The sequence below is a fragment of the Primulina tabacum genome, chromosome 5 (assembly GCF_025594145.1).
Source record: "Primulina tabacum isolate GXHZ01 chromosome 5, ASM2559414v2, whole genome shotgun sequence".
NCBI lineage: Eukaryota > Viridiplantae > Streptophyta > Magnoliopsida > Lamiales > Gesneriaceae > Primulina > Primulina tabacum.
This window is the reverse complement of record NC_134554.1, coordinates 6,420,927-6,447,170: the sequence shown is the minus strand read 5'-3', so window position 1 is coordinate 6,447,170 and position 26,244 is coordinate 6,420,927. Positions and strand designations below refer to the sequence as shown.

Below are 26,244 nucleotides of genomic sequence, written 5' to 3'. Positions count from 1 at the left end.
CAAACAATATCATAAAGTTCTTGATGCCCGTTTTGTTGCGAAGCCAAGTATTCTTAAAGAATTTACTTTACCACATCCAACAAGATTCCAGCAACGTGTCAACGTTAGTTGTCCGCCAAACTTTTAAAAAAACACACCGAAAGTTAATTAATGGTCCAAAAATTCAGTTGGTGAAGAGGTATGAATTTATAAAATTTCGTCAAATAATTGATCATAAAGAATTAGTTTACAAAAAAACGAGTATTTTCTCGGTGTAGTTTATCTTACTAGCATAATTTGCAAGTTTTTGCGTTGGTTCAGAGATTTAATTAGTACGCATCGAAAGATAGCGGTTGTGTGTTTACCATGAACGAAAAATCCAAAATTCTATTTTTTACTACCTTCTGATTTGGTTATGTATTAACTTTATTTATTTTTCCTTCAACGTCAAATGATATGAAAAAATAAACGTACAATCTATGTGATGATAAAAATAATATAAGTAAATTATTAATTAATTATATCACGACATATTACAAATATTTAATTTCTATTAAAATAAAAATATGGTTATTATATAAATGAAATACTTCAATAACGACAATTAAAACGTGTATTATAAAACTTTCAAATTTAATATTTTTAATATTAATTTTCTGGTTTTAATTATGATTTATTGATTTACAAAGTTACGGCTAGATTCCACGCAGTTCCAATTCCAGTTTTTTTAATGGAGTCAGGCCAACCCATAAAAATAATTATCGATTTAATAATAATAAAATAATTATCAATTTAAGAAATTCTTTTTTGGAACTTACCCGTTAACTTGTGATAAAGTTGCAGACCTTGTTTCCCACCCAACATACCATTTTCATATTCTTCCAAATGTCTTTCCTTTTTTTTTATTTCTTGACTCTCATCTCCGTTTCTTCCACCCGCACGACCACCCTCTCTCTCACACCCTCAGCCGCAGCACCGCCGCTGACCAACCCATGGCAGAGGCTCAGCCACCTTGCCGCTGCATCAGCCAGCAGAGCTCACCATCTCAAACACCCCAAAACCAACATATCTAACACCAATGTCCCCGTCTTTCCCAGATCCTACGGCGGCTACTCCATCTCTCTGAGATTCGGAACTCCGCCGCAAACCTTGTCTTTTGTCATGGACACCGGTAGCAGCCTGGTGTGGTTCCCATGCACGCCGAGATATTCCTGCAGTTCGTGCAATTTCCAGAACGTGAAAAATGTATCCACTTTCATACCAAAATCATCTTCTTCTTCCAAGATTGTTGGGTGCAAGAACCGCAAGTGCGGATGGATTTTCCCCGACGTTCAATGCAGAAACTGCGATAACAGATCCACCACCTGCACTGAATTTTGTCCACCGTACATAATTCAATACGGTTCCGGTTCAACTACCGGGCTATTACTATCTGAAACCTTATTTTTCGAGGAAAAATCCGTCGATAACTTCATCGTTGGTTGCTCGTTGTTTTCATCCAGGCAGCCGTCCGGAATCGCAGGTTTCGGACGCGGGCCGGAGTCATTGCCAGCTCAGATGGGGCTCAAGAAATTCTCTTACTGCCTGGTTTCTCACCGGTTCGACGACAATCCGGTGAGCAGCGATCTACTTCTGGTTGGTGGCGCCGGCGGCACTGAGAAAAAGAGTGGCATCAATTACACTCCATTTGGCAGAAACCCAACGACTGGGAACTCCGCATTTCAAGATTATTACTACGTAACGCTTAAAAGAATCACCGTCGGAGGGATTGAAGTGAAAGTTCCACGCAAGTTTCTACGACCGGACTCCTTCGGCAAGGGCGGGGCGGTGTTGGACTCCGGCACCACCTTCACATTCATGGAGAATCACATATTTGAACCTATAGCACAAGAATTCGAGAAGCAAGTGCGTAAAAATTACAGTAGAGCGGTTGAAATAGAAAACCAGTCGGGATTAAGGCCATGCTTCAACGTTTCAGGTGAAAAATCGTTTACTTTACCAGAATTAAGCTTCCATTTCAAAGGCGGTAAAAGAATGGAGTTGCCGTTGGCGGATTATTACTCGTTCCTCGGAGATTCCGTGGTTTGCTTGACTATGGTGACGAATAACCCAGACGATGGAGGAATAGGGCCGGGGCCGGCGATAATTTTGGGCAATTATCAGCAGCAGAATTTTTACGTGGAGTATGACTTGGAAAACAGCAGGCTTGGATTCCGGGGAGAGTTGTGTAAATAAGGTTTACATTTTGTCTAGATTCGCAAGTGTTGTTTGGTCACGCAATGCAAAAAATATAAGTTTTATTGGAAAATAATATTTAAAATGTGTGTATTTAATATTTGAATGTTGAATATTTGAATGTTGAAAATAAGAGTTGTAAATATTGAAAATTAGTGTGTGATGATGTAGGTAATGATGTATTTTATTTTTGGATTATTTGTAAAGATTTCCTATAAATAGATCTCTCATTTGTGAAGAAAATTACAATTGAGTAGAGAGAAAAATATTATAAAGTGTGTAGTTTGGTAAATTTTGAGAGTTTGAGATTTTTACTTTTTACCATAAATTTTTACTTTTTCACGACACGTTATCAGCACGAAGCTCTAAAAGTCCTACATACTTTTCCAAGCTCCAAACAGAAGAAAAAGGTAACAAAAATAATTATATTTATTTTACTGTTATTTATTTATTGTGTATTTATTTAATATACAATATAATGTTATTATTAGAAATAATAAAAATAAATTTTTCATAAAATTGTTATAAATCCTGGGAGGATGTTAAGACGACATCCCACACTCCCGGTAAGGGATACGACAAGTATAAAAGCCTATAAGGTTTTTAAACAAAATAAATTATGACACTCATTATAATATTATGATATGATATACATAATTATTTAAACATGTCTAATATTATATATATCATATTATTACCATAAAATTATACAAATACATACATTTATTTTTTTTGTACCCCAACGGTCATAAATGATAAAAAGCGGCTAGTTTTTGCCCTATAAATATGATCTCACAAACACATTCCATCACTCCAACTTTCTCTTCTTCTCTAAAAATTATTCATCATCAAATTTTTCGAAGAAAAAAGAAGATGGCTTTCTCAAGGATATTTTTAATTATTTTGGTTGTCATACTCACGAGTCTTGTATTTATCGGAGAATATCCTCCTCGTGCGTTTTCTTTATTTTTACAAATACTTGTACTTTTTGTTTATCCGTTACTTTGTATTGCAATAATTATTAACTAATAAAATGCATCGTAATTTTTTTTAGTACCACCATGTCAAATTTAACAAAGCTCGAATTTGTTGCGCTCGACATCACGGGAAAGAATTATATGCCATGGACTCTAGATGTAGAAATGCATCTTGAGTCATTGGGTCTAAGCGAGACCATTAAAGAAAATGGCATATGCACGTCACAAGAAAAGGCAAGAGCCATGATATTTTTGCGTCGACATCTCGACGATGGATTGAAATGTGAATATCTGACTGAAAAAAATCCCATGGCTTTGTGGAAGGGATTAAAAGAAAGATTCGAACATATAAGAGAAGTTATACTTCCGACCGCCCGGGATGAATGGAATACATTGAGATTCCAAGACTTTAAAAAAGTCAGTGATTACAATTCGGCGATGTATAGAATAATCTCGCAATTAAAATTTTGTGGACATGAGGTCACAGAATCTGAGATGCTTGAAAAAACATTTTCCACGTTTCATGCATCAAATATTACTCTACAGCAACAATATAGAGTACGTGGATTCGCGAGATATTCTGAACTCATCGCCTGTCTTCTTGTGGCGGAAAAAAACAACGAGCTATTAATGAGAAATCATCAGTCCCGACCCACTGGATCAACAGCATTTCCAGAAGTAAATGCTGTAAGTAAAAATGAATTTAAACCTGGAAACCAAAATCAAATTCAAAGACAAGGTTTTGGTCGAGGTCGAGGTCGAGGTCGAGGTCGTGGACGTGGAAGTGGACGTGGACGTGGAATTGGCCGTGGTCGTGGTCAAGGCCGTGGTTTTGAAAATAATCGAGATAGTTATTTTTATAACTCATCTCAAAAGAACGTCCCAAACCATCCACATAAAAGGCATCATGAGAATACAAGTGTTAATGAGAAGCACTCAAAAAGATATGAAAGTTCTTGTTACAGATGTGGTACTCCAGGACATTGGTCCAAAGTTTGTCGAGCCCCTGAGCACCTTTGTAAACTTTATAAAGAATCATTAAAGGGGAAAGAAAAGGAGACCAACTTCACTGAACGCAGTGACCGTTTGAGTGATTCAACTCATTTTGATGCTGGTGATTTTATGAATGATTTCTCTGGAAATGATCAATATGTTGGTGGGATAGAAATGAACAATATTGATGCTGCAGATTTTCTCAACGATTTCTCTGAAAATGAACAATATAATGGTAGAATATAAATGTACAATAATCTATTTTTCATGTATTCATAGACTAATGTTTTATTGTATAATTATGATTTGTGTTATATTTAAATATATATTGCAAGTAATTTATTTCATTGCATATTTTTTTGAAGTTCAAATATGGAAAATGCTATGAGCAAAGCTGAAGTTTGCATACCCGATAGTGGTACAACGCACACTATCCTCCGAGATAAAAGATATTTCTTGGAACTAAAACCAACAAAAACAACAGTGAATACAATATCAGGTCCTGTAGACTTGATTAAAGGATGTGGTAAAGCACAATTTTTGTTACTTAATGGTACAAAATTTTTGATCAATGATGCTTTATATTCACCACAATCGAAAAGAAATTTGTTGAGTTTTAATGATATATATTCCCATGGGTATGATACTCAAACAATGAATGAAAGGAATGAGAAATATATGTGTCTTACCACATATAAATCAGGAAAGAAATATGTGATTGAAAAACTACCAATGCTCCCTACTGGATTGCATTATATACATATAAGTCTCATTGAATCAAACATGGTAGTTGATAATTCTTCGATATTAACCAATTGGCATGATCGATTGGGACATCCTGGTTCAACAATGATGCGAAGAATTATAGAAAATACACATGGTCATCCACTGAAAGACCAGAAGATCTTTCAGAATAATAAGTTTCAATGTAAAGCATGTTCTCTTGGAAAACTTATTATAAGACCATCACCAGTCAAAATCCAAACTGAATCACCAATGTTTCTTGAACGTATTCAGGGTGATATTTGTGGACCAATCCATCCACCATGTGGACCATTCAGATACTTTATGGTATTGATTGATGCCTCCAGCAGATGGTCACATGTATGTTTATTATCAACTCGAAATGTTGCATTTGCAAGATTACTTGCTCAAATAATAAAATTGAGGAATCAATTTCCCGATTATACAATCAAGAAAATTAGACTTGATAATGCTGGTGAATTTACTTCCCAAACTTTCAATGATTATTGTATGTCTATGGGAATCATTCTTGAGCATCATGTTGCTCATGTACATACACAGAATGGATTGCCTGAATCATTGATTAAACGTCTGCAAATGATTGCTAGACCAATGATTATGAAAACAAAGCTCCCTATTTCTATATGGGGACATGCAATTTTACACGCTGCTTCATTAATTCGCATCAGACCAAGTGCATATCATAAATACTCCCCATTGCAGCTTGCATTTGGTAAAGAACCAGACATTTCTCATCTGAGAATTTTTGGATGTATGGTGTATGTGCCTATTGCACCACCGCAACGAAAGAAAATGGGACCTCAAAGAAAGGTTGGAATTTATATCGGTTATGATAGTCCATCAATCATTCGATATCTTGAACCTCAGACAGGCGACGTGTTCACAGCACGTTTTGCTGATTGTCATTTTAATGAGGAAATCTTCCCAATGTTAGGGGGAGAACAGAAACATACCGAAAAAGAAATTACATGGTATGTATCATCATTGTTACATCTGGATCCAAGAACAAAACAATGTGAAAAAGATGTACAACAAATTGTACACTTGCAAAGAATAGCCAATCAAATACCAGATGCATTTGCTGACACAAAAGGGGTAACTAAATCATATATACATGCTGCAAATGCCCCTGCTCGAATTGAAATTCCAAAGAAACAAATGGAAGATACTCATGATGTCATTAAACGCCTGAAGCGTGGAAGGCCAGTCGGTTCCAAGAATAAAAATCCTCGAAAAAGAAAATTCATAGAGAAACACGATGATCACAAAATAAAGAATGACGTTTCTGAAGAAACACATGATGATCACAAAATAGAGAATGGTGTTCCTGAAGAAACACATGATGATGAAAATGTTCTGTCAGAACCACAAACTGACGAGAATCATGAAATCTCTATCAATTATATTAATACTGGAAAAATATGGAACCGAAAAGATATAGATGAAATTGATGATATATTTTCTTATAATGTGGCAATCGACATCATAAATGATAACGAAGATCATGAACCAAAATCTTTTGGTGAATGTAAAAATCGGCAGGATTGGATAAAATGGAAAGATGCCATCCATGTTGAATTAAATTCGCTAAATAAACGTAATGTTTTTGGACCTATAGTCCTTACACCTGAAGGTGTAAAACCTGTTGGATACAAATGGGTTTTTATTCGAAAGCGAAATGAGAAAAATGAAATAGTAAGATATAAAGCTCGACTTGTTGCACAAGGTTTTTCTCAAAGGCCTGGAATTGATTATGAAGAAACGTATTCTCCTGTGATGGATGCAATTACGTTTCGGTATTTGATTAGCTTGGCGGTATCTGAAAATTTAGAAATGCGTCTTATGGATGTTGTTACAGCTTACTTATATGGATCACTTGATAGTAATATATATATGAAAATCCCTGAAGGATTTAAGATGCCTGAAGCACAAAGTTCAAAACCCAGGGAATGTTATTCTGTGAAATTACAAAGATCATTATATGAGTTAAAGCAATCAGGTCGAATGTGGTATAATCGACTAAGTGATCACTTGATGAAAAAGGGATATGTAAATAATTCAATATGCCCTTGTGTTTTCATTAAGAAAACAACATGCGGATGCGTAATTATTGCTGTATATGTTGATGATTTAAACATCATTGGAACGAATAAAGAAATTCAAGAAGCTGTGTCGGATCTTGGAAAAACCAAGTATTGTCTGGGTTTACAAATTGAACAAAAAGAATGTGGAATGTTTGTTCACCAGACAAATTATACAGAAAAGATCCTTAAACGTTTTAATATGGATAAAGCAAATCCTTTAAGTACTCCAATGGTTGTTAGATCATTAAACATAGAAAAGGATCCATTCCGTCCATGTGAAGATGATGAAGATATTCTTGGTCCAGAAGTACCATATCTAAGTGACATCGGTGCCCTTATGTACCTTACAAATTGTACAAGGCCTGATATATCTTTTGCCGTGAATCTGTTGGCAAGATTTAGCACATATCCAACAAAGAGACACTGGAACGGAATTAAACATATATTCCGTTATCTACGAGGAACGACAGACTTGTGACTTTTGTATTCAAAAGATGCTAATCCAAGTATAATTGGTTATGCTGATGCTGGATACTTATCTGATCCACACAAGGCACGTTCCCAAACTGGATATGTATTTACTCGTGGAGGCACTGCAATATCTTGGCGTTCTCAGAAACAAACGCTCGTAACAACTTCATCAAATCATGCCGAGATTATTGCACTACATGAAGCAAGTCGTGAATGTGTGTGGTTAAAATCAATGACCCAACATATCCAAATTTCATGCGGATTATCATCTGATGAGAAGCCTGTGATACTATATGAAGATAATGCTGCATGTGTTGCTCAAATGAAAGAAGGATACATAAAAAGCGACAGAACTAAACATATTCCTCCTAAGTTCTTCGCATTCACCAAGGAGCTTGAGAAGAATAGATGTATTGATGTTCGTCACATTCAATCAAGTGAAAACTCATCAGATCTCTTCACAAAGGCACTTCCTACGTCAATATTCAGAAAGCACATATATAATATTGGGATGCGCAATCTACGAAATTTGTGAAGAATTGTTCATGTCAACATCAGGGAGAGTTTACGTGACTGCACTCTTTTTCCCTTACTATGGTTTTTATCCCAATGGGTTTTTCCAAGTAAGGTTTTTAACGAGGCAGTACAAAAACACGTAATGAAGACATCATCGTATCATGATCATCATCACAAGGGGGAGTATTGGAAAATAATATTTAAAATGTGTGTATTGAATATTTGAATGTTGAATATTTGAATGTTGAAAATAAGAGTTGTAAATATTGAAAATTAGTGTGTGATGATGTAGGTAATGATGTATTTTATTTTTGGATTATTTGTAAAGATTTCCTATAAATAGATCTCTCATTTGTGAAGAAAATTACAATTGAGTAGAGAGAAAAATATTATAAAGTGTGTAGTTTGGTAAATTTTGAGAGTTTGAGATTTTTACTTTTTACCATAAATTTTTACTTTTTCACAACAAGTTTATATTTATTGTAACAAAGGCTTGAAATATTTGGGTAGGTCGCACGAGTGGACAACCCACGCATTTTCAAAACAATGATTTTAAATTATAAAATAGTCGATGCACAAGAATTGTATTCTTTCTAAAAATATGTTGATTTTATACCCCAATTTTAGCGGGTGAAACTCTTGTGATTAATCTGTCTTCAATACAACGCCGCATGAGAACTCTTTGAAATTTAAAATCTTTTTGTTTTTTAATGTACGCTGATTTCTCGATAATTTTTTGCATCATAGTAGAAATGAGATGTCTCAATAGGTCATGTCAAATCATAAAAATATTAATTCTAGTGAACTTATTAATTATTGCATTCGTCTCCGCTATATTTGTTTACGTGGTATCAGTCACAAGGGAACATGAGTAATTTTTCAGCAGTATATTTTTTCCCTATGATTATTTTGTACTAAAAATACATCGTTAGTTAATTGTCATAAACTGTGTTGACATTAATTTTTCTCATATGCAAATATGATAATATTTGTTATTTTTAAGTATAGAATGCATTGTTGCGGTGTGAACAAGACATAAACATTCATTTCATGTTCAAAATTCGTGTTCTATTCTCAATAATAAAATCAAAAAGAATAAAAATATTTTATAATAATAAATAAGAAATAAATATTTTTATTTATCATAAAAAGAAACAAGAATAAATTCGATCAAAAACATAGATACTTGAATAAACTCAAATCCTAAACAAAATATCTGAATGAGTTATAAATATGATACCAAAATAAATCAAAATATCCAAATAAAAGATAAATAAAATATCTTTCCATCGCGAATAGCGACAGTTTTTTCAAAGACCGTCGCTATGCTTCTATATATTCCAAGGCAATTTTCGCCTATCTATGGTAGTAGCGAAACTCTATAAATTTTTCGAAGTTTCGGTTTTTTATTTTGTACTAACATTTTTTCGTATTTATTTCGTAGATTTGCTAGTCGGTGCGATCTTCGTTACGTGCAGTTCTCCATATTTTCGCGCACATCAGGTTTTAAAGCTTTTTTTTTACAGAAATTTAATACATGAATTTAATTTTTGCGTTTTAGTTTATTTGTGAATTTTATGGCAGTGTTTATATACAAACCGTCGCTTCATTAAACGACGATTTTTTAAAAAAATCGCCGATTAATATAGCGACGATTTTTACAAACCCGTCGCTATAACCGTCGCTTACATTAGCAACGATTGACATATAAACCGTTGCTAAATTAGCGATGGTTGACATATAAACCGTCGCTAATTAGCGTTGGTATTCTTTAACAACACCGTCGCTACATGCGACGGGAGTTGAGAAACCGTCGTTTGTAGAAGACGACGCTATCTCCAGTTACGGACTGCCAAACCGTCGCGTTTAACGACGGTTTGAACGTCGCTATTTTTTTTTTTTTTTTTTTTTTTTTAATGTTGATAGACAAAAGGGAGGTCATCCGAGTCGGGCAGGATATTACAAGTAACTAATACGATGATTATAGATACAAGAAATATTCAAAAAGTATGTTATTATAATTAATTGATATGATGAATACAATTTTCTCTTTTTACCAAAATCTTTGATTAACTCAAACATAGTTTATATGCGTTAATACAATGATTTTCTAGTGTAATAAAAAAAAATAGCTATTGCAGTTTCACCTTATAAAAAATAAAATTATAGTAGAGCATATTTATTCGTGCCCCAATTCAATTAACCCGGTTTACAATTCAGCAAAAACCTTCGACCTAAAACACCTTTGTCCTCTCAGTGTTCATGCTCCGATTCTACTGCAGAGCCATTGAATGTGTTCCTCCGCCGTTGCCGCCTCCACTTGCCGTAAGTTTATCGGCCTCCTTAGCCTCCACCAGAGTCTCTTCTTCATTCTTCTCGCTTCGTTCTCTTGCTGGGTACGTTAAAAATCAGATTTTTGCTTTTTTTGGTACCTGTGCTAAAATACAAGATCTAATTTATATTGTTTCGCTTTTTTTTTCCCAGTTTGATCTTTTTTCATAAGTCCGATTTTGTTTCTCAGCTGCTATATGATTTCGAGCTTCCATAGGACGCCCAAATATTGGGCAGTTAATCTTCGAGGAAAAATGGTTTAAGTTGCGTTTATTGAATCTTCTGAAAATCATTAATCTATTTAGAATTATTAAATTAAGGATCGAATGCAAGGTTCCAAAATTCGATTGCGTTAGTCGGCATTAGACCAGCCTCGGCTACCTAGGTGGGGGACTAGGAGCCGATAGATGATATCCATATAATAAATTACATTCTATAACTCCAATAAACAAATTTAAAATGCGCTCCATAACTTTCAAATTGTTCATTATCGGACACCATTCTGAACATCAAAATTATGATCTTCCTCATCTGCGTGAAGCTCTCTCAATCTAGATGTTCAGACCAAATTTTAGAAGCATTACACGGCAGGCCGCAGGGTCCTAGTAACGGCGGGACCTGCAGACTTTAGTCACGTTAAAGAAAAAGCGAAGGCTGCGACGTTCGCCACTGCTGTAGTGGATATTGCAGCCACTGTGTCGACTGATTCTTTTTGACTAGTTAACACATAAAAATCAAGTGCAAACTCCCTGTTTTTTAGAAATTCTCCCTAAAGCCTTCAAATTGTAGCTTGATATGAGGTTCGAGATATTTTGTCACCAAATTCGGTTATAAAGTTTGTAAGTTATTGATATTTATCAATTCATCGCCTGCAAAAGTATTTGTGCAATATCTATCAATTTTTATTATCTTTATTCTTTTTCCCCGACACTTGTTTAGGTTTAACACGACAGAGTACCTAGCATTCTATGTCGGGCGAAAGTGTTGGTGAAAAAATGTGCTTCAACCTTGTGTCAACAAAAAATCCAAAGCCTATACTTTGTAGAAAATTTTTATTTTTTATTTTAAGCTTGCATCAATTTTTTCTATGTTGTCTGGTAAAAAAGTCATTAGTCGACTCTAATCCTGCAGCATCCGTCTGTGGCAACGGCGGAAACTGCACGGCACCATTCACCATCCCGAATGACGTTGTATCATACTTTTATTTTGATAGTTAATATTCTTTTTTTAATTGTTTTTTAAAAAAACCATGATGAAGAATCATATTTGGTGAAATTTGGTATAGAAGGTTTTTTTTTAAAAAAAAAATTAACGAGAATCATATTACTGTATTTTGGTGGTTGATGTGGGTTTGCTCTATTTTAGCAAATCCATGTGCTTTTTTTTTTTACATCAAATAAAGAAAAACAGTATGAAAGAATCTCAGTCCTGCACTGGGAAATCCCCTATTGGTAATGAAAAACTCGTTTGATTTTTATCTGAGCATTTTATATTCGATATTTCAATTCTGAAGCTTCAGTGATTTGTGTTGATGGTATATTTACGAAGTCTTTAGTTCTTTGGTCGTTAGCACTCAGTGCAATGGTTCAGTATCTTCTGTATCCAAACACACTCTGTGGCTGGGTATCTCTCTATATGTATTTGTCTGTGTACACCATGTGCTAATATTCAGACTCGAGTATCGTGCAACACTTTAAAAATCTTACAAAAAGAAAAAACACGATATTAGATTGCAGAAATACTAATAAAACTATAAAGAAGAATTTTTCACTATCATTAAGAATACTATGAAATTTGATGACTATGAGGTAACATTAATAATAGAATAACCTAAACAAAGATTCAATGTCTGTTTTAATCCTACAGTGTGATGGCATTCTAGAATGTTCATCGGATCCTCTATGAGATATTTGATCTCTTTTCCTAGGCTTGATTTTTGTTTTCCTGATTTAACATGATTTGGACTTGATCAAACATCTCAAATGCTAGGTGGGCGGATAATATGGAAAAAAATATGATATATTCTCATGTTTATGTTTTGAAAATTTTAAATCTATTTTGAATTATAAAATTGTGTAACATAAATTTATGGACATATTGATATAAATTGAGCCTTTAAGTTAAAAAATGAAGAACAAATAATCTTATCGATGTTTTATCGTCCATCTGACACCAAGTTTTAGGCATGATCTATTTTCGAGATTCATATATAATAAAATCTCAGCAAAAAAAATAAAATTAAATAATCTTATTACCTGGTAAGTGGACTGCAGAAAAAACCTATTTGCAGACTAAGTTAGGTTTGAAAAGACTCATTGTTGGAAATAAAATCTAAAGCTCCAATCTTTATTTCTCATTGTTGCCTCGCCCTTCAAGCCCAACATTTAAAAAATCACATATTCAGAATCGTGGAGCAAGATTAACACAGGAAATCGAGGGATCAAGCTTCTCGTCACGTGAATTAAGCCAGAGATAGACTGAACCACCACCTTTTTCTACCTCTATTTTGAGTTGTAAGATGTTGTATCTTTCAGAAGTAAACTATTGCGATGTTGAAACATGATTTCAAAAACTATTAAATTCATGTTGATTTTGTTTGTTGGAATTTAATTTATACCATCAAGTTTTCTAGAATCCAATTGTCTGTTTCGAAAACAGCGTTAACTTTAGATTTTTGAGTTTAAATTATGCCGATTTAATTCAAGTTTAGATCTGTTGTTATTTTTCTACAACTCTCCAAGAATAATGAAGTTGTAAAGTTGAATTTCATGTGTGTTTAATTAAACTTCTTAAATTATAATTTTGGAAACCCTTTTTCATGTATGTAGCTGGCCAACTGTTGAATCATATCGAACACATATTTATTGTCATTTGATTGGGGATTATCAAATACACCTTAGTTAACTCATTCCAGAGTTTTCAAATTTTTATTACCATTTGATTGGTTCAAATCGGTGGTATTTGGGTGTTGTTTTCCATCATCACGTAGCATACACTGTAGCACTGTTTCCACTTTCGGAAATCATGGTTAACGGTTGTCTGTTCAAATTTTGGAGATTTTTGTTTCATTATTCTTTCATGATTTGTATGGAGGAAGATTGCTAATGGGTCATGAAAGCTTTATACCTTGTTCAACAAAAATTGGAACATAATTTGGTTAGACCTAGACGCAGACTAAAATTTATTATCTAAGTTTTGACCCTGTAGGGGGAGGGGTGTTATTTGGAGCCAAATGACTCTCTCTTGGTTGAGCGCCATCCAGTCCATGTCAACTTTAAGGAAAATAAAAACTCAGGTTTAAGTAATCAGGATCGCCAAAATTCGTGGCATCACTTCTCATGACTTCGATAAAATTGTTTGATACACTAAATCCATCTAAAATAACAATTGGTTCTTGGTGTTTTGGCACTCGCGCAATCCCGAGATAACGTTTCCTAATTGCTTTTCCACGGACCAACAATAGGACAATGAAAAGCATCTAGAATTCTATTATCAGACTTGATGATATTTTGTTATCATTTTGGCATTGCAAGTATTATCAGGGCCCTTTTCCTTGTTTGATTGGCATCCATCTTTACTTAGTTTTCGAATTTCTGATTGCAGACATGGTTTTAGATGAAAGCTGGTTGTGATGCGGTTTTAGATGAAAGCTGGTTGTGATGCTTGTAAGATCGTGCTATGTCGCAAACTGCTGGCGCTGAAAATCCGAAAGATATATTAGCTGGTTTGATATAGTTTCTGATACAAATGGAATCCAACTCAAGCAGCTCATCTCCAACCTATCCTAAATGGAGAAAAGTTGCATACGGAGGGATGCAACCAGGTTTCGCTGACAATCATACTGATGAATCTTTCCTAGAAGACATGATTACGAATGCCAATGTTGTGAAAAGAGACTTGGTTAAAGTGATTCTAGACTCATTTTCCATCTCACAATATCTGTGCATTGTCGCTCTCGTTGTCTTGGTTTGGACTTGCACCCTTAGATCAATATTCAACGGAACATCCCTCTTGTTACTTGACATCGTCCTTCTTGGAGTCGGGTTCTTTGTCGTTCTTTCAACAGCAGAAATGTTGTCTTTCAATCTTTTACTCAATTATGTTCTTAAAATCTCATTCTTCATAACAGGTTTATATCTTTTGTCGCCTATCTACCAAACACTTACCCGATCCATAACTTCGGACTCGATTTGGGTGCTAACAGCCTCTCTTGTCATACTTCACCTCTTTCTGCACAACTACTCTGATTCCAATGTTAAGCCACCTGGGGCTCTTGAAAATGCAACCTTTACGAGCAATCTCTCTCTTAATGCTTCTATAGTCGCTTCACTTCTAATTGCTTCTCGGCTTCCATCAAGGCTTCACGTTTTTGCTATCGTACTATTTTCCTTGCAAATCTTTCTGTTTGCTCCGTTGGTAACCTACTGCATAAAGAAATTCTCTTTTCGATTGCACCTGTGTTTCACGGTAACGTTGATGGTGGTAACGTTGTTTTTCGTTGCTCGGTTGCATAGGTTGCTCTTTATTTTATTGTTCAGTGTACTGGTTTTTGTTAATCTGGTTTGCCCCTACTGGCTTATTAGGATTCAGGAGTATAAATTTGAGATCAATGGCCCTTGGGATGAGGCTAAGCTCTGTTTTAATGTGACCGAGTGAAACTTCATCATTTGATGCAAATAGTTATGAATGATTTAACGTTGAGACGTCTAGTTTCGAATTTTTAATTTATCTTCGTGATTTCTTGCGAAGACATGAAAATTTGCAATCATCGGAATAAATCTCCTGTGGATTATACCGGGAGATAGTACTAATAGGCCACCCAAAAAAAAAAAGCAGTCGTATGGGATACACCCTCTTTGAAATGAGTGGTTCCCTATAAACAAACTCCCTGCATAAATGACCAACGTTACTGCTACATGATTGAAGACATACTTTTAAAGAAAAAATATTGTGGCATAACATTGAAGCTGATGTAATTAATATTAATTAGAACACCTCTTTTTCAAGAGACATTTCTGATCTCGGTTCATTTTTTTATACAATGTGTTTAGATGAAAATCTGAATTCAAAACAAAAAAGTGGGGTTCATAAGAATTTTTTGTTTGAATCGAGATGTTCATATGAATATCTCGTACAAATACGCTAGTACTCATGGTATATCATAAATCAACCTCTCAAAATAAGGGAGCTGACCACATTATAGGGCATAGAATACTCTATATTTTATTGTGAGGTCAGCCAAAAGCTTTTGTTTGATTTCATTATCATAAATTCACCAGCTCATGTTCTTATAGCACTAGGTGTCTCAAAATTTGTTTCGAGTCTTCTACCGACGACCCAACGCTCCAGAGTGTAAGTCCGGGCGGCGAAAAAAGCGGAAAAGAAGTATGTTTGGCTTTCAACATATTCTGACTCGAGCTTAATCCGAATCCAAATTTGAGTTAAACTTGACATATTCTGGTATAATTTCGAACCCAATCGAGTCAAGATACCTCGAGCAAGCTTGCAAGATATCCCTTCTGTATTCAATTTTAGGACAAATTGTTGAACGACTTGACATAATATATTAGAGAGAGGTTAAATATTGGTGGTAAGTTCAACAATTTGAAATGCTAAAGATAATATTTGAGGCAACTGAAATTATTTTAAACACACTAGTGTGTATGGTGTTATAGCTACTGGAATAACATTTTCGTCACGATATTAAGATAAATGAATAATTAAAGTGGTAGAAAAATGATTTAAAATGTCCCTTTCTATTTATTATTATACAATTATTATTAGCAAGTGGAGAGCACTGGATCGAAAAGGACTTGTTTAGCTTATGGACACGTAGACCCCTACAGCCTATTTCTCCACAACCTCAACCTTTCAATCGTATCAAATTCGAGTGCAAGTACTCTTTCAAACTAGGTATGTGTATATAAATGCAACATTTGTTTTGTAAAAAAAAAATTTTTATTTTATTTTTTGCAGAATATTGTTAGGAATTATGATTCTAATTTTAATTATCGAAAAGATAAAAGATGTGAAAGATATGCACAACTTATCTTTCAACATCAACATATCCATGCAAGTCAAAATTCAATTCTAAGTGAGTAATAATCACAATTTAGAACTCCTAGCGTGATTGAGAAGTTATGTGTGAGCATACGAACCGGATGTTTCTCTGCTGGAGAAGGTGGACATCCATGGTGATTCAAGATATTTGTACATCAATAGACAATCGTTGTGCTCATGATCGCTCTATATTTCTTCAAGATTTCTTCTTTTTCTACTGGTTTCTTCAACATACATATTTGATCTTTTCGAGACTTTGCACCGTAGTTTGAAAAACTTCCCATATCCGCGTTCTTTCTCTGTGTTGATGTAAAAAGTTGTCGCCCTCCGTATCAACAATTACTCGATTTCATCGGTTCTGGGTTAAAGTGTCTCGCCTGATATTTTTTCTTTGGAATCAATCGATGTCTCTGCAAAGCTAATCATTTGACTCACATGTTCTTTGTTTATGCCAAAACATAGAATCTTGTCAATTTTCTTTACTAAAAGAATGATAAAAATTAGGTACTCAAGCTACCGTGTGATTTAAAAACCTTTTAAGTTATATGATTACCATCAACAATAAATTTTGATAAAATACTCAATTTTACAATTGCTATCCAAACCAAAGTTAAGTGCTTGATTTTCATTAACTTCATTGTTCGTCAGAATGGTTGTTGGGGAAAAAGAAATTATCCTGTTAGAAATTAAATTAGACGCTGAATAATTTAAAAGATTTTGGTTGTTTTATTAGAATCATATAAGTTTAGGTGAAATTAAAAATTTATATTATTATATGGCACGCAAACCTTTTTACATAAAATTTGTTTGACATAAAAAATAACTATAAACTTTTAAATTAGTAATAGCACTATATTTATTTAATCCGTGACATAGGATCCCTTGTATAATTAAATTGTTGAATAACACAACAAAATAAAGTTGGAAATTGATGATTATTAATGGATTGTTGGCGGTTGGCGTCTTGGGAAAGGAAAGCGTACGTCTCACCTAGCCTACGCACAAATCCACCGCCCGGGAGAATTTTTTGAGCACTTTATCATATTTTATTTTATTTTAATTGTTCTATTTTTATAATTAGGTCTCCGATCCCTAATATTATTCCCCATTTTTCTATAATAACTATAACCTAAAACAGATTTAACTTTCTCCAAGACAAAACATAAGGTCAAATAATTTATTGTAATTAAAAGTGTTCATCTGTCGATTTTGTTCGTTTTATATAATACATTTCGGTTTTAAAATATGTTCGAATCATTTTCTTCATGTTGACTTTGTTCTCTAGCAAAACAGTTCAGTAATTTCATTTCAGTTAATTATGACAGTTATAAAATTAGTAATTATAAATATAATATATTATTTTTAGTTAATTTTTTAGTAAAATATGAAATATAATGTGTAAATGTATTAAATAAATAATGATAAAAAAAAGTCAACAAAATTTTTTTTTAGATTCACTAAATATCATTTAATAAAAATATATCATCCAAATAAAATATAAATAAATTTATTGATATAATTAAATTTTGGTTTTTTCGATCGGTTCGGATTTGACATATATAATCCGAAATCGAATCATATAAACTTTGATTTTAACACTTATATTAAAATTGAACAATTCAATTTATTTTTCCGTTTTGAATTTACGAATTTTCGGCCTAAACCAAAGTTTTAACACTCCTAATCGTTTATTCAAATGGAACAACTTCCATTTGCAATTAATATATTATATTATACTTAAAAAAAAAAAACTAATCGCTCTGTAAAACTAAGCAATCAAAATGTATGATATGCAACTTTCGATATTAGGGGATCTACCGTGGGATAATAGAAAAATTGATCTTGTAAGCTGAATTAATTTTGATTTTGGTGATACAGTTAGTTAAATTTAATTTTCAATGTAATATATTTGTGTTTTTTTATTTTATTAATTTCTCCACTAGAATGATACAAACAAAGAACTAAAAAAAAAAAGTTAATGGACTAAAAAAAGACTTAATTGCAAGGGAAAAGTCAATTTTTTTTTAAAATAATTTATGCTTTGTGTTTTAAAATTGAGTTTAAAGATATGATAATTTAAAAGAGGGATATCGTTCTCTCTTTTTAACTTTTTCAACGGATTCAAGTAAATAAATGGATCTGGGTCGGGCATTTTGACATAAGGAATTATGATATAAAAAATAAATCGAGGAAAAGGTCAATTTTAGGTTGGCTCTACGTGCCGCCACATGGCTTGTCTATTTTCTATTGTTGGCTTTTTTTTTTTTTTTTTTTTAAGTTTTATAATTTCCAGCTTTAATGCCAAATTGTATTGCCGAAAACATGATATTACGTCTGTGGTCTGTATTCAATGTCATTAAATCAACAATTGACAGAGTTGACGATTTTCCTTATAAGTTCAAAGACTCGTGAGAAAATCTCAAAACGAGGATATAAATCTCTGGTTTTTCGGGTTAGTGGATTTTTTAAAATCTCAGAAATAGTCCAAGACAAATACGAAGATATTATGTTCATCTCCGAACTAGCCTCAAAAATAATATTTAATAATAATAATAATATTATTATTATTATTAATATTATCACTAATAATAATATATAATAATTTGGATATTCTCCATACTCATCTCTCGTGTTGCTTTATTAATATTTTTTAAACGAAGACGAATGTGAGAATATAGATTTGACCTGAAGATCAGGCATAAACGAAGATAGGGATGAAATTCGAAGATGAAAAATCCGTCCCGCCCGATCCCATTCTCATCCCTACCAACCAACTTAGTATATAAACTGCATGAGCACTTCCATGTAAAAATTGATCGTGTAAAACGAAAAAAAATTGAAACCTTTTGTTGGACATAAATAAATGAGATAAATGTATTCGAGTTCAAAAAACATAGGAGTTAAATGACAGATGAATATAAAAAATAAATTAATTTATATGAAAGTTTTGTAGATTTTTATATTGTTTCACACAATAATAGAGTTTTGACTCTACTGAAGAGAATAATTTGTCGTATAGGCCGATGAAAAAAATAAAACGTCAAATTTGCCAATTCACGTTAGCTATCTAAGTTGACCAAAAAATAAATGCGAGTGGAAATTAACGACTTAAGAGATAGGAAATCGATCGATTATTGATTAAAATTCAATAAGATTCCTTCCAGTAAGCATTAAGTGAGAATAAACAATAAACGTCATCCTAATAGAATAAATTGTAATAATATTTTTTTAAAAAGCTAAAACTGCGAGAATTTTCTTAAAAAAATTGCTTCTTAACATATTAAAAAAAGTAACAGCTTAACAACCACTAGAAGGTAATAATAATTTTTAAAAATTATTGCACAATATATTATGTATTTAATTAATTCAATAATCATACATTATTCTTACCAGGATTTACAGTTCTTCAGCACCATAGTAAATTATAAAACCCAAAGGAAGCAAGATTAAAAAAGTAAAATTTCATCGAAATAATTCGATGCCGATTCATGGAAATTATCGTGTATCATAAAATTTGCTTCAATTTTTATTATATTTTTTGGAACTATATTATGCATCAAACGCTGACACTACAGCTCTGTTGAAGTTGATACTTAACTGCGGTTCCGATGATTAATCCGGTGTTCTTGCTTTTTCCGGTCAGAATATTCGCCCGGCAGCTGACGTGAAGATGGTACCGACCGGTGGTGAAAGACCCGACCTTCCACTTGACACGGCCCTCGAGCTTGATCACCATCGTCACCGCGCCGTTATCCAGGGCCGTCGTGAGGCCGGGGCCGTTGTATGGCGCCACCGGGACGTTGGTCCCGTAGATAAACGGCGACCATACGTTGACGTCCTTGTGGCCCTGGTAGACCGCCGGGATGGTGGTGAAGTAAGTGATCTGCTGGCTGTTGTAGGTGGCGTAGATGTACATCCTGTCATAGTAAATACCGATTTTCGAGTTGGGGTTGCGGGAGGAGACGGTGACTTGGATGGTGGTGGAGATGATGTTGGGCGCGGAGACGTTGAGGCTGAAGATGGTGGCGTCTTGGAGGGTGAATCGGGGCTTCTTGGGTTGCAGGACGGCCCAGACGATTAGGATGGTGAGTAGGATGATGAAGATGATGATGAGTACGGTGGCGCAGCAGCGCTGGAAGAACTTCTTCCTCCTGTTCTTGTGGTGGCTGCAGACTTTCTCGTCCATGGATGCGGCGGCGGCGGCGGCGGAGTTAGAGTGGTGTCGTGGGTAAAAAGTGGGAGGAGAAATGGAGATATGTGAATCATATAGCCATTATTTAATTTATAGGCTTTACAATGGGAGGAGACGGTGGGAGGTGGGGAATGAATTCGAGAATTTTCGAATGTTAATTTTTACATCAATATATATATATATATATATAACATACTCTAACCCGAGATATAACTAATTGTGATGTTTTTTTTAAAAAAAATATCTTATTTTGTGACATACTAATTAGTAATGTTTATTTAGTATTTCTATCAACTCTACTTATTCTATTTTCACAATCTTAGTTTTATCTTTAATGAAAATTTTTTTATCAAAAAGTTTGGAAGCTTAACCATTTAGAATCATAGTAATCTAAAATCCGTTAAATTCAACTAGTTTAATTTTTGAAAGAGTCTACTCACGCACTCTAGACCGCTATTCTTGTTTATTTGATCATAACATTTACTTTCTATGTTTAAAGTATTTTTTTTTAATTACAAAAATATCATTTTTTGTTATTTATGTTATAAACAAATATTGTGTAAAATATGTTGATTTAGGCGAAAAATATTATTGTTTACATAAAAAATATTACTTTTCAATTTAGGTATAGACCATGTCACTCATTTTTCGAGAATATATATCCGAAATATCGTTGCACATGAAACCTAATCAAAAGTTTTTAATATGTGAGTGATGTATCACGGTATTTAATTTAACAATTAGCAAAAAGTTGCAATTGTGTTCCCTTTTTTTGTCTAATACTTGGAAAAAAAAAAATCAGTAACTTAAAAAAAAATGTGAGCCATATATATTTTGTAAAAAGTGAGTATTGTGTGGATTTGAATGTTTTGTATCGGTTACAGGGACATTAGTGGTGAGCTTTGAACTATGCATATCTCTAATAAATAAACCTACGAAAAGGACGGGTATATAATTAATATATATGGGTCGAGTCACCACTTTTTATAAAACAAAGAAAGCCCCCTTCCCATAATCAATTACAGGAAATATCAATATAAAATGTAAAATAACATGCAAGTTATATTATTTTTTTTAAAAAAATCACTGTTAACAAGATAAAAATAAATGCTAGTTATAGAACTAAAAATGTAAATACACCGTTAATATATAGTCATATATGAAAAAATATGCAAATTACAATATCAAAAATAAATTCATTGTCAATAAGATCGAAAGTTAAAAAAAATGGAAATTGCTAAAACAAAAAATATAATTCCCCCTCTCTAACTTCACCATGTACAAGTACGATCATTTAATTTGAGGCTAATTCAGTGTGGATCTGATCTGTTTAGGTAGAATTTTAAACCCGATATTTAGCTCCACCGGATCTATTTGGATAGTCTGGAATTCGATAAATTTGAAACGATCTCATTCCATTTTTAACTTTTTACTCTTTTTTTTTTTATTCATCAAAATCAAAATTTTGTATATAAAAAAAGGCGTAAACAAATACACAACAATGACGTCATGGATCTCAAAATCTAGCAAAAATAAAGTGCTCCGAAATTCATCTATCAATCATGTTCTCAATTGCAAATTACTTCGTTCAAACGTAACCAAATCTTTTTTCGGGGGTGTCGCTATCAGGTACCAGCTTTTTTGGCCATACTTGATCAAGCCATTCAGGCTCTGAGTGCTTGTCAAATTATTTCAGTTCCGTTCATAATTTAAGAATTTTTCGTAATAAAATTGTATATAAAATTAATTTATTTACAATGTTTTATGTAATAATTTCATTATAATTTTATTTAAGAGGTTTGCAGTTTTATTAAAAATTATAATCGATGGTCACACAGTGTGTGGAGCTAACTAAGTGGGGTGTATTCAATGTAGAGATTTAATGACTTTCAATGACTTTTTTAAACGATAGATTTTAGTGAATTTGGTAAATTTTTATTGACTCTTGTGGAATCTTACAGATTTCTAAACAGAATTCCATGAACTTTTGTAAAGTTTTTGCAAGATTTTGATAAATATTTGTAAATTTTTTGATATATAGTGCAAATTTTATACTTTTATGAATATATATATAAATATATATATAATTTCTTTAAACTAATAATTATTTAACATAGATAACATCTTCACTTTGAAATAAATTTACTTATTTAAAAATTAAATATGTTTAATATATGAAAAAATCTCAATTAATTTAATAAAATCAATCCCCATATCTATTCAACATGCATAAATGATTAATCAATAAAATTTTAATTTATAAGCATACATAAAAATTTAATCAATATAGAGAAATAACTAATTAAAACATTATGAAATTTGATAAATTTTAAGCAGTTTTTTATGGAAAAAATCTAAGATTCGTTAATGTCAATATGATCAACGTCACTCCACATTCGATTTGCTATATCATCCCTTCATGCATTTGAATTTTCTCGTTGTTGTTCTTCAGTGTCAAATATTTGATCAAAGTTGTTATCCTCGTAAATTTGTTCTGATGAAGGTTGTGGAACTTCATTCTCTGGTTCAACTGGAAATTCAGCATATCGACACTTCTTTTGAAGAAAATTGTGCAATCCAACACAAGCCAATACAAGCTCTGCCTGTGTTGTATATGGAAATGGAGGAGCAGTTTTGAATATTTTGAACCGCGATTTAAAATATACCAAATATCCTCTCAATGACATTTCTCAAAGAGACATGACGAAGATTGAATAACTCTTTTACATGTTCAGGGTGACGACATTGACCAGTGAATTCTTGGAGATGATAACGAACACCTTTAAAAAGATTCAAGAATTGACGTCGATTTGCATATCCACAATCCACTAAAATTTTTTTTCCTATCAAACAGTATTTGTATAATCAAGTAATCATGAGATAACATATATAATCTTGAAAAATTACAAAATTTTAAAACAAGTAGCATATAGAACAAAAAAAATACCTTGTAGCACCTTAAGCCTGTTATTTCTTTGATAAAGCATCTGTAAATATGTTTGAATCATGGGTAGATCCTTCCCGGCCACTGAGCACATATATAAATTCTAAATTAAAGTTAAAAACTGCTAAAATTTTTGAGAAATTGTCCCGTGACGATTAAGATAAGCTGTTTTTTCGAGAAAATTTGAAAACAAAACTCAATACAAAACAAATGCTTGTATTCATATATACAAACTCAATACATCAGATTTTGAAAACAAACTTCAATACAAATGTATCTGGTAAATTATGAAAACAACTGTGAATTTGAAACTATTATTTTTTTAGTCTTCCAATGTTATAAGAACAATCTAGTAAAAAAATTATTTGTCTATCACACACCGTTTGATTCAAACAATAAAAATCTATGCAAAAATTTGGAGCACACACATAAACTGATATAAACAAACAACGAACGGAACACAGAAAGAGATACATAGAAATCATAATATTTATTTTTATCAAATCAATAATGATTCAAGAGAGGAATCATACCTCTGAAATTTGAGGAACCTTCGACTTATCTTTAGAGAGGAGAAAAGCGTCATCTTTGAATGAAGAATAGAGATATATGACTAAGAGATATTTTATTTGATTAAAAGTCTACCAAAATCTTTAGGTTGAATAGAATACAATTTTTGAGTGACTATAGTTGTACCTATAATTTTAAGGTTTGTACATAAAAAATTATATTATAATCATTGTAAATCTATGAAAATATTGGATACCTGTAGATTTTTATAGATTTTTAAAAATTTAAGATTGAATACCACTAGATTTTTCAAGACTCCAGAGAAATCTAATTTGAATATCACTAAACTTTTATAGAGTTTATAAAAGTCTATGTTCAATACCTCTATACTTTTAAACTCTACAAAAGTCAATAAAAGTAATTAAAATTCCAAGATTGAATACATACCCCTAAAGCCTAGTATATGCAAGTAAAAAAAAGTATATATAGATTACAATTTTTTTAATGAAAGAAGTATATATATATAATTTAAACCAGAAATTTAAAAATTTTATCTTCTAATATTCTATGCCTAACTCACTACACTAAACTTAAAAAAGAACAAATTTTTTTTATATAACACAAAATTTAGCTTGAGTTTTAAATTTTTACTTGATATTACTATCTAGATAGACAACATGTAACATTTTATACAGTTTTCTGCTCACGAGTCACAAACGTCGAACGCTTTGATTAGTAGTCATTCCAATTCATATAATCTAATGTTCCATCTTTCATATTCTCTACAAAATCCAAAATTTCATCAATTTTAAGGTTCACATTTTTATTCAATGTCCTTCGATCATTTAATTGTTTTTAAAATTTGCCTTTTTTGCGATCGAAAATAAATTCATGCATATTTTTCGATTATAGAGTTTATATTTTCTATCAGATCTTGTCTTGATTACGGGTTTTGTACGCGTTGTTCTTCGTTATTTTTCTGGCGTTTCCAATTGGCATTAACTAACGATGCAACAAATTTTTTAAAGGGAAAATGATTCTTTAAATTAATTACTGACTTGTTCAATTTTGGATTTTGATTTACTTAGTTTTCAAATTTTAGTATACTAGCTCTTATTTTGGTTATTTTGGTTCTTGATATCAGAAAAACCATTACATATCTGATGCTGCTACATTAACATTCTAACGAAATATGAGCGAAAGACAAAAAAAAAAACAAAAAAACAAAACAAAACAAAGTTGTGTTGAACCAAAATCCAAATAATATCGCTCATCAACTCAAATACCGAGGTTTTGATTAATTTCTCGACAGAGGTATCAATTCAAGTCGTTACAATTGACTATATATTTGGACAATTATTTTATCACATACGAATGCATTTTCTGAATTTCAATGGGACACCAACACAATCGATGTCAAAAGCAATGGAGCGTCTCTGAAAAAACAGCCACGGATTGGACAAACATCTATACCTATAGCCGTCCACGACGTCGGCCAATACATGACAGAAACCGTCCAACGACTATTTCTCGGAAATTTTTTTAATTCAACTCATTTTTAGATATTAAAATATTAGTGTGTTTTTCCTCTCCCAAAAGTAAGTCTTCCATCACCAAGTTTGGGCTGATACAACACTCGGTTTGATAGCTAGCATGGAAAGAAAGCTATGAGCTGACATACTCACACCGCGCCCATCAGCCTGCGAATCCAAAGATCAGCAAAGCCCAATTTCAACTACCCACTGTCAAGATTAGGGCATTGGTCCCCTCCTGACTACTACAAAGATTCAGTGTCTAAAAAGAAAATATAACTTCAGCCCAAAAATGAAAACAGCTCGCGTTTCGCATCAATATCTGCACAGACGACAGATTATAAAATTCATACATATTTTTTACACAACTAAAAAGTGCAATTTGTTATCTTGCGATGATCTGTAACCGATGCATAGAATTTCACGAGGCCAGAAGAAGCGACATGTGTCCAGCCGACAGCGACGTTGTCGGACATTACAAAAAAAAAAAGGCAGTTGGCATCTTCCACACGCCTGCGTTTCCCATTGGCTACTTGACTTATAGCCCATTCCGGATTTTCTCTGGGCTGAGCCCACGTAGGGCCCAATTATTCGCTAATAACATTACACGGCTCTTCAGACAGTCCAAAAGAGTTTGATTAGATTTGTTGACGTC

At 32.9% G+C, this 26,244-nt stretch overlaps 3 protein-coding genes across 4 annotated transcripts; 2 read left to right on the top strand and 1 right to left on the bottom strand.

The window, feature by feature from the left end:
* Nucleotides 1-581: 581 nt before the first annotated feature.
* On the top strand, nt 582-2,293 carry LOC142545966 (putative aspartyl protease At4g16563). The gene has a single exon (XM_075653427.1). It carries the CDS (start codon nt 865-867, stop codon nt 2,212-2,214), a length of 1,350 nt encoding a protein of 449 aa, XP_075509542.1. The 5' UTR covers nt 582-864; the 3' UTR covers nt 2,215-2,293.
* Nucleotides 2,294-10,189: 7,896 nt separating this feature from the next.
* Nucleotides 10,190-15,069, top strand: LOC142545965 (phosphatidylinositol N-acetylglucosaminyltransferase subunit C). 2 transcript variants are annotated; one of them, XM_075653425.1, is made up of 2 exons: nt 10,190-10,416; nt 13,955-15,069. In XM_075653425.1, exon 2 carries the CDS (start codon nt 14,099-14,101, stop codon nt 15,005-15,007), a length of 909 nt encoding a protein of 302 aa, XP_075509540.1. In that variant the 5' UTR covers nt 10,190-10,416; nt 13,955-14,098; the 3' UTR covers nt 15,008-15,069. The 2 variants fall into 2 exon arrangements, with proteins under 2 accessions (XP_075509540.1, XP_075509541.1); XM_075653426.1 differs by lacking the exon at nt 10,190-10,416 and adding an exon at nt 12,320-12,864.
* A 4,650-nt stretch (nt 15,070-19,719) lies between these two features.
* LOC142545964 (NDR1/HIN1-like protein 1) lies at nt 19,720-20,728 on the bottom strand. Its single transcript, XM_075653424.1, has one exon. The coding sequence runs from the start codon at nt 20,595-20,597 to the stop codon at nt 19,968-19,970; it is 630 nt and encodes a 209-aa protein (XP_075509539.1). The 5' UTR covers nt 20,598-20,728; the 3' UTR covers nt 19,720-19,967.
* Nucleotides 20,729-26,244: the final 5,516 nt, after the last annotated feature.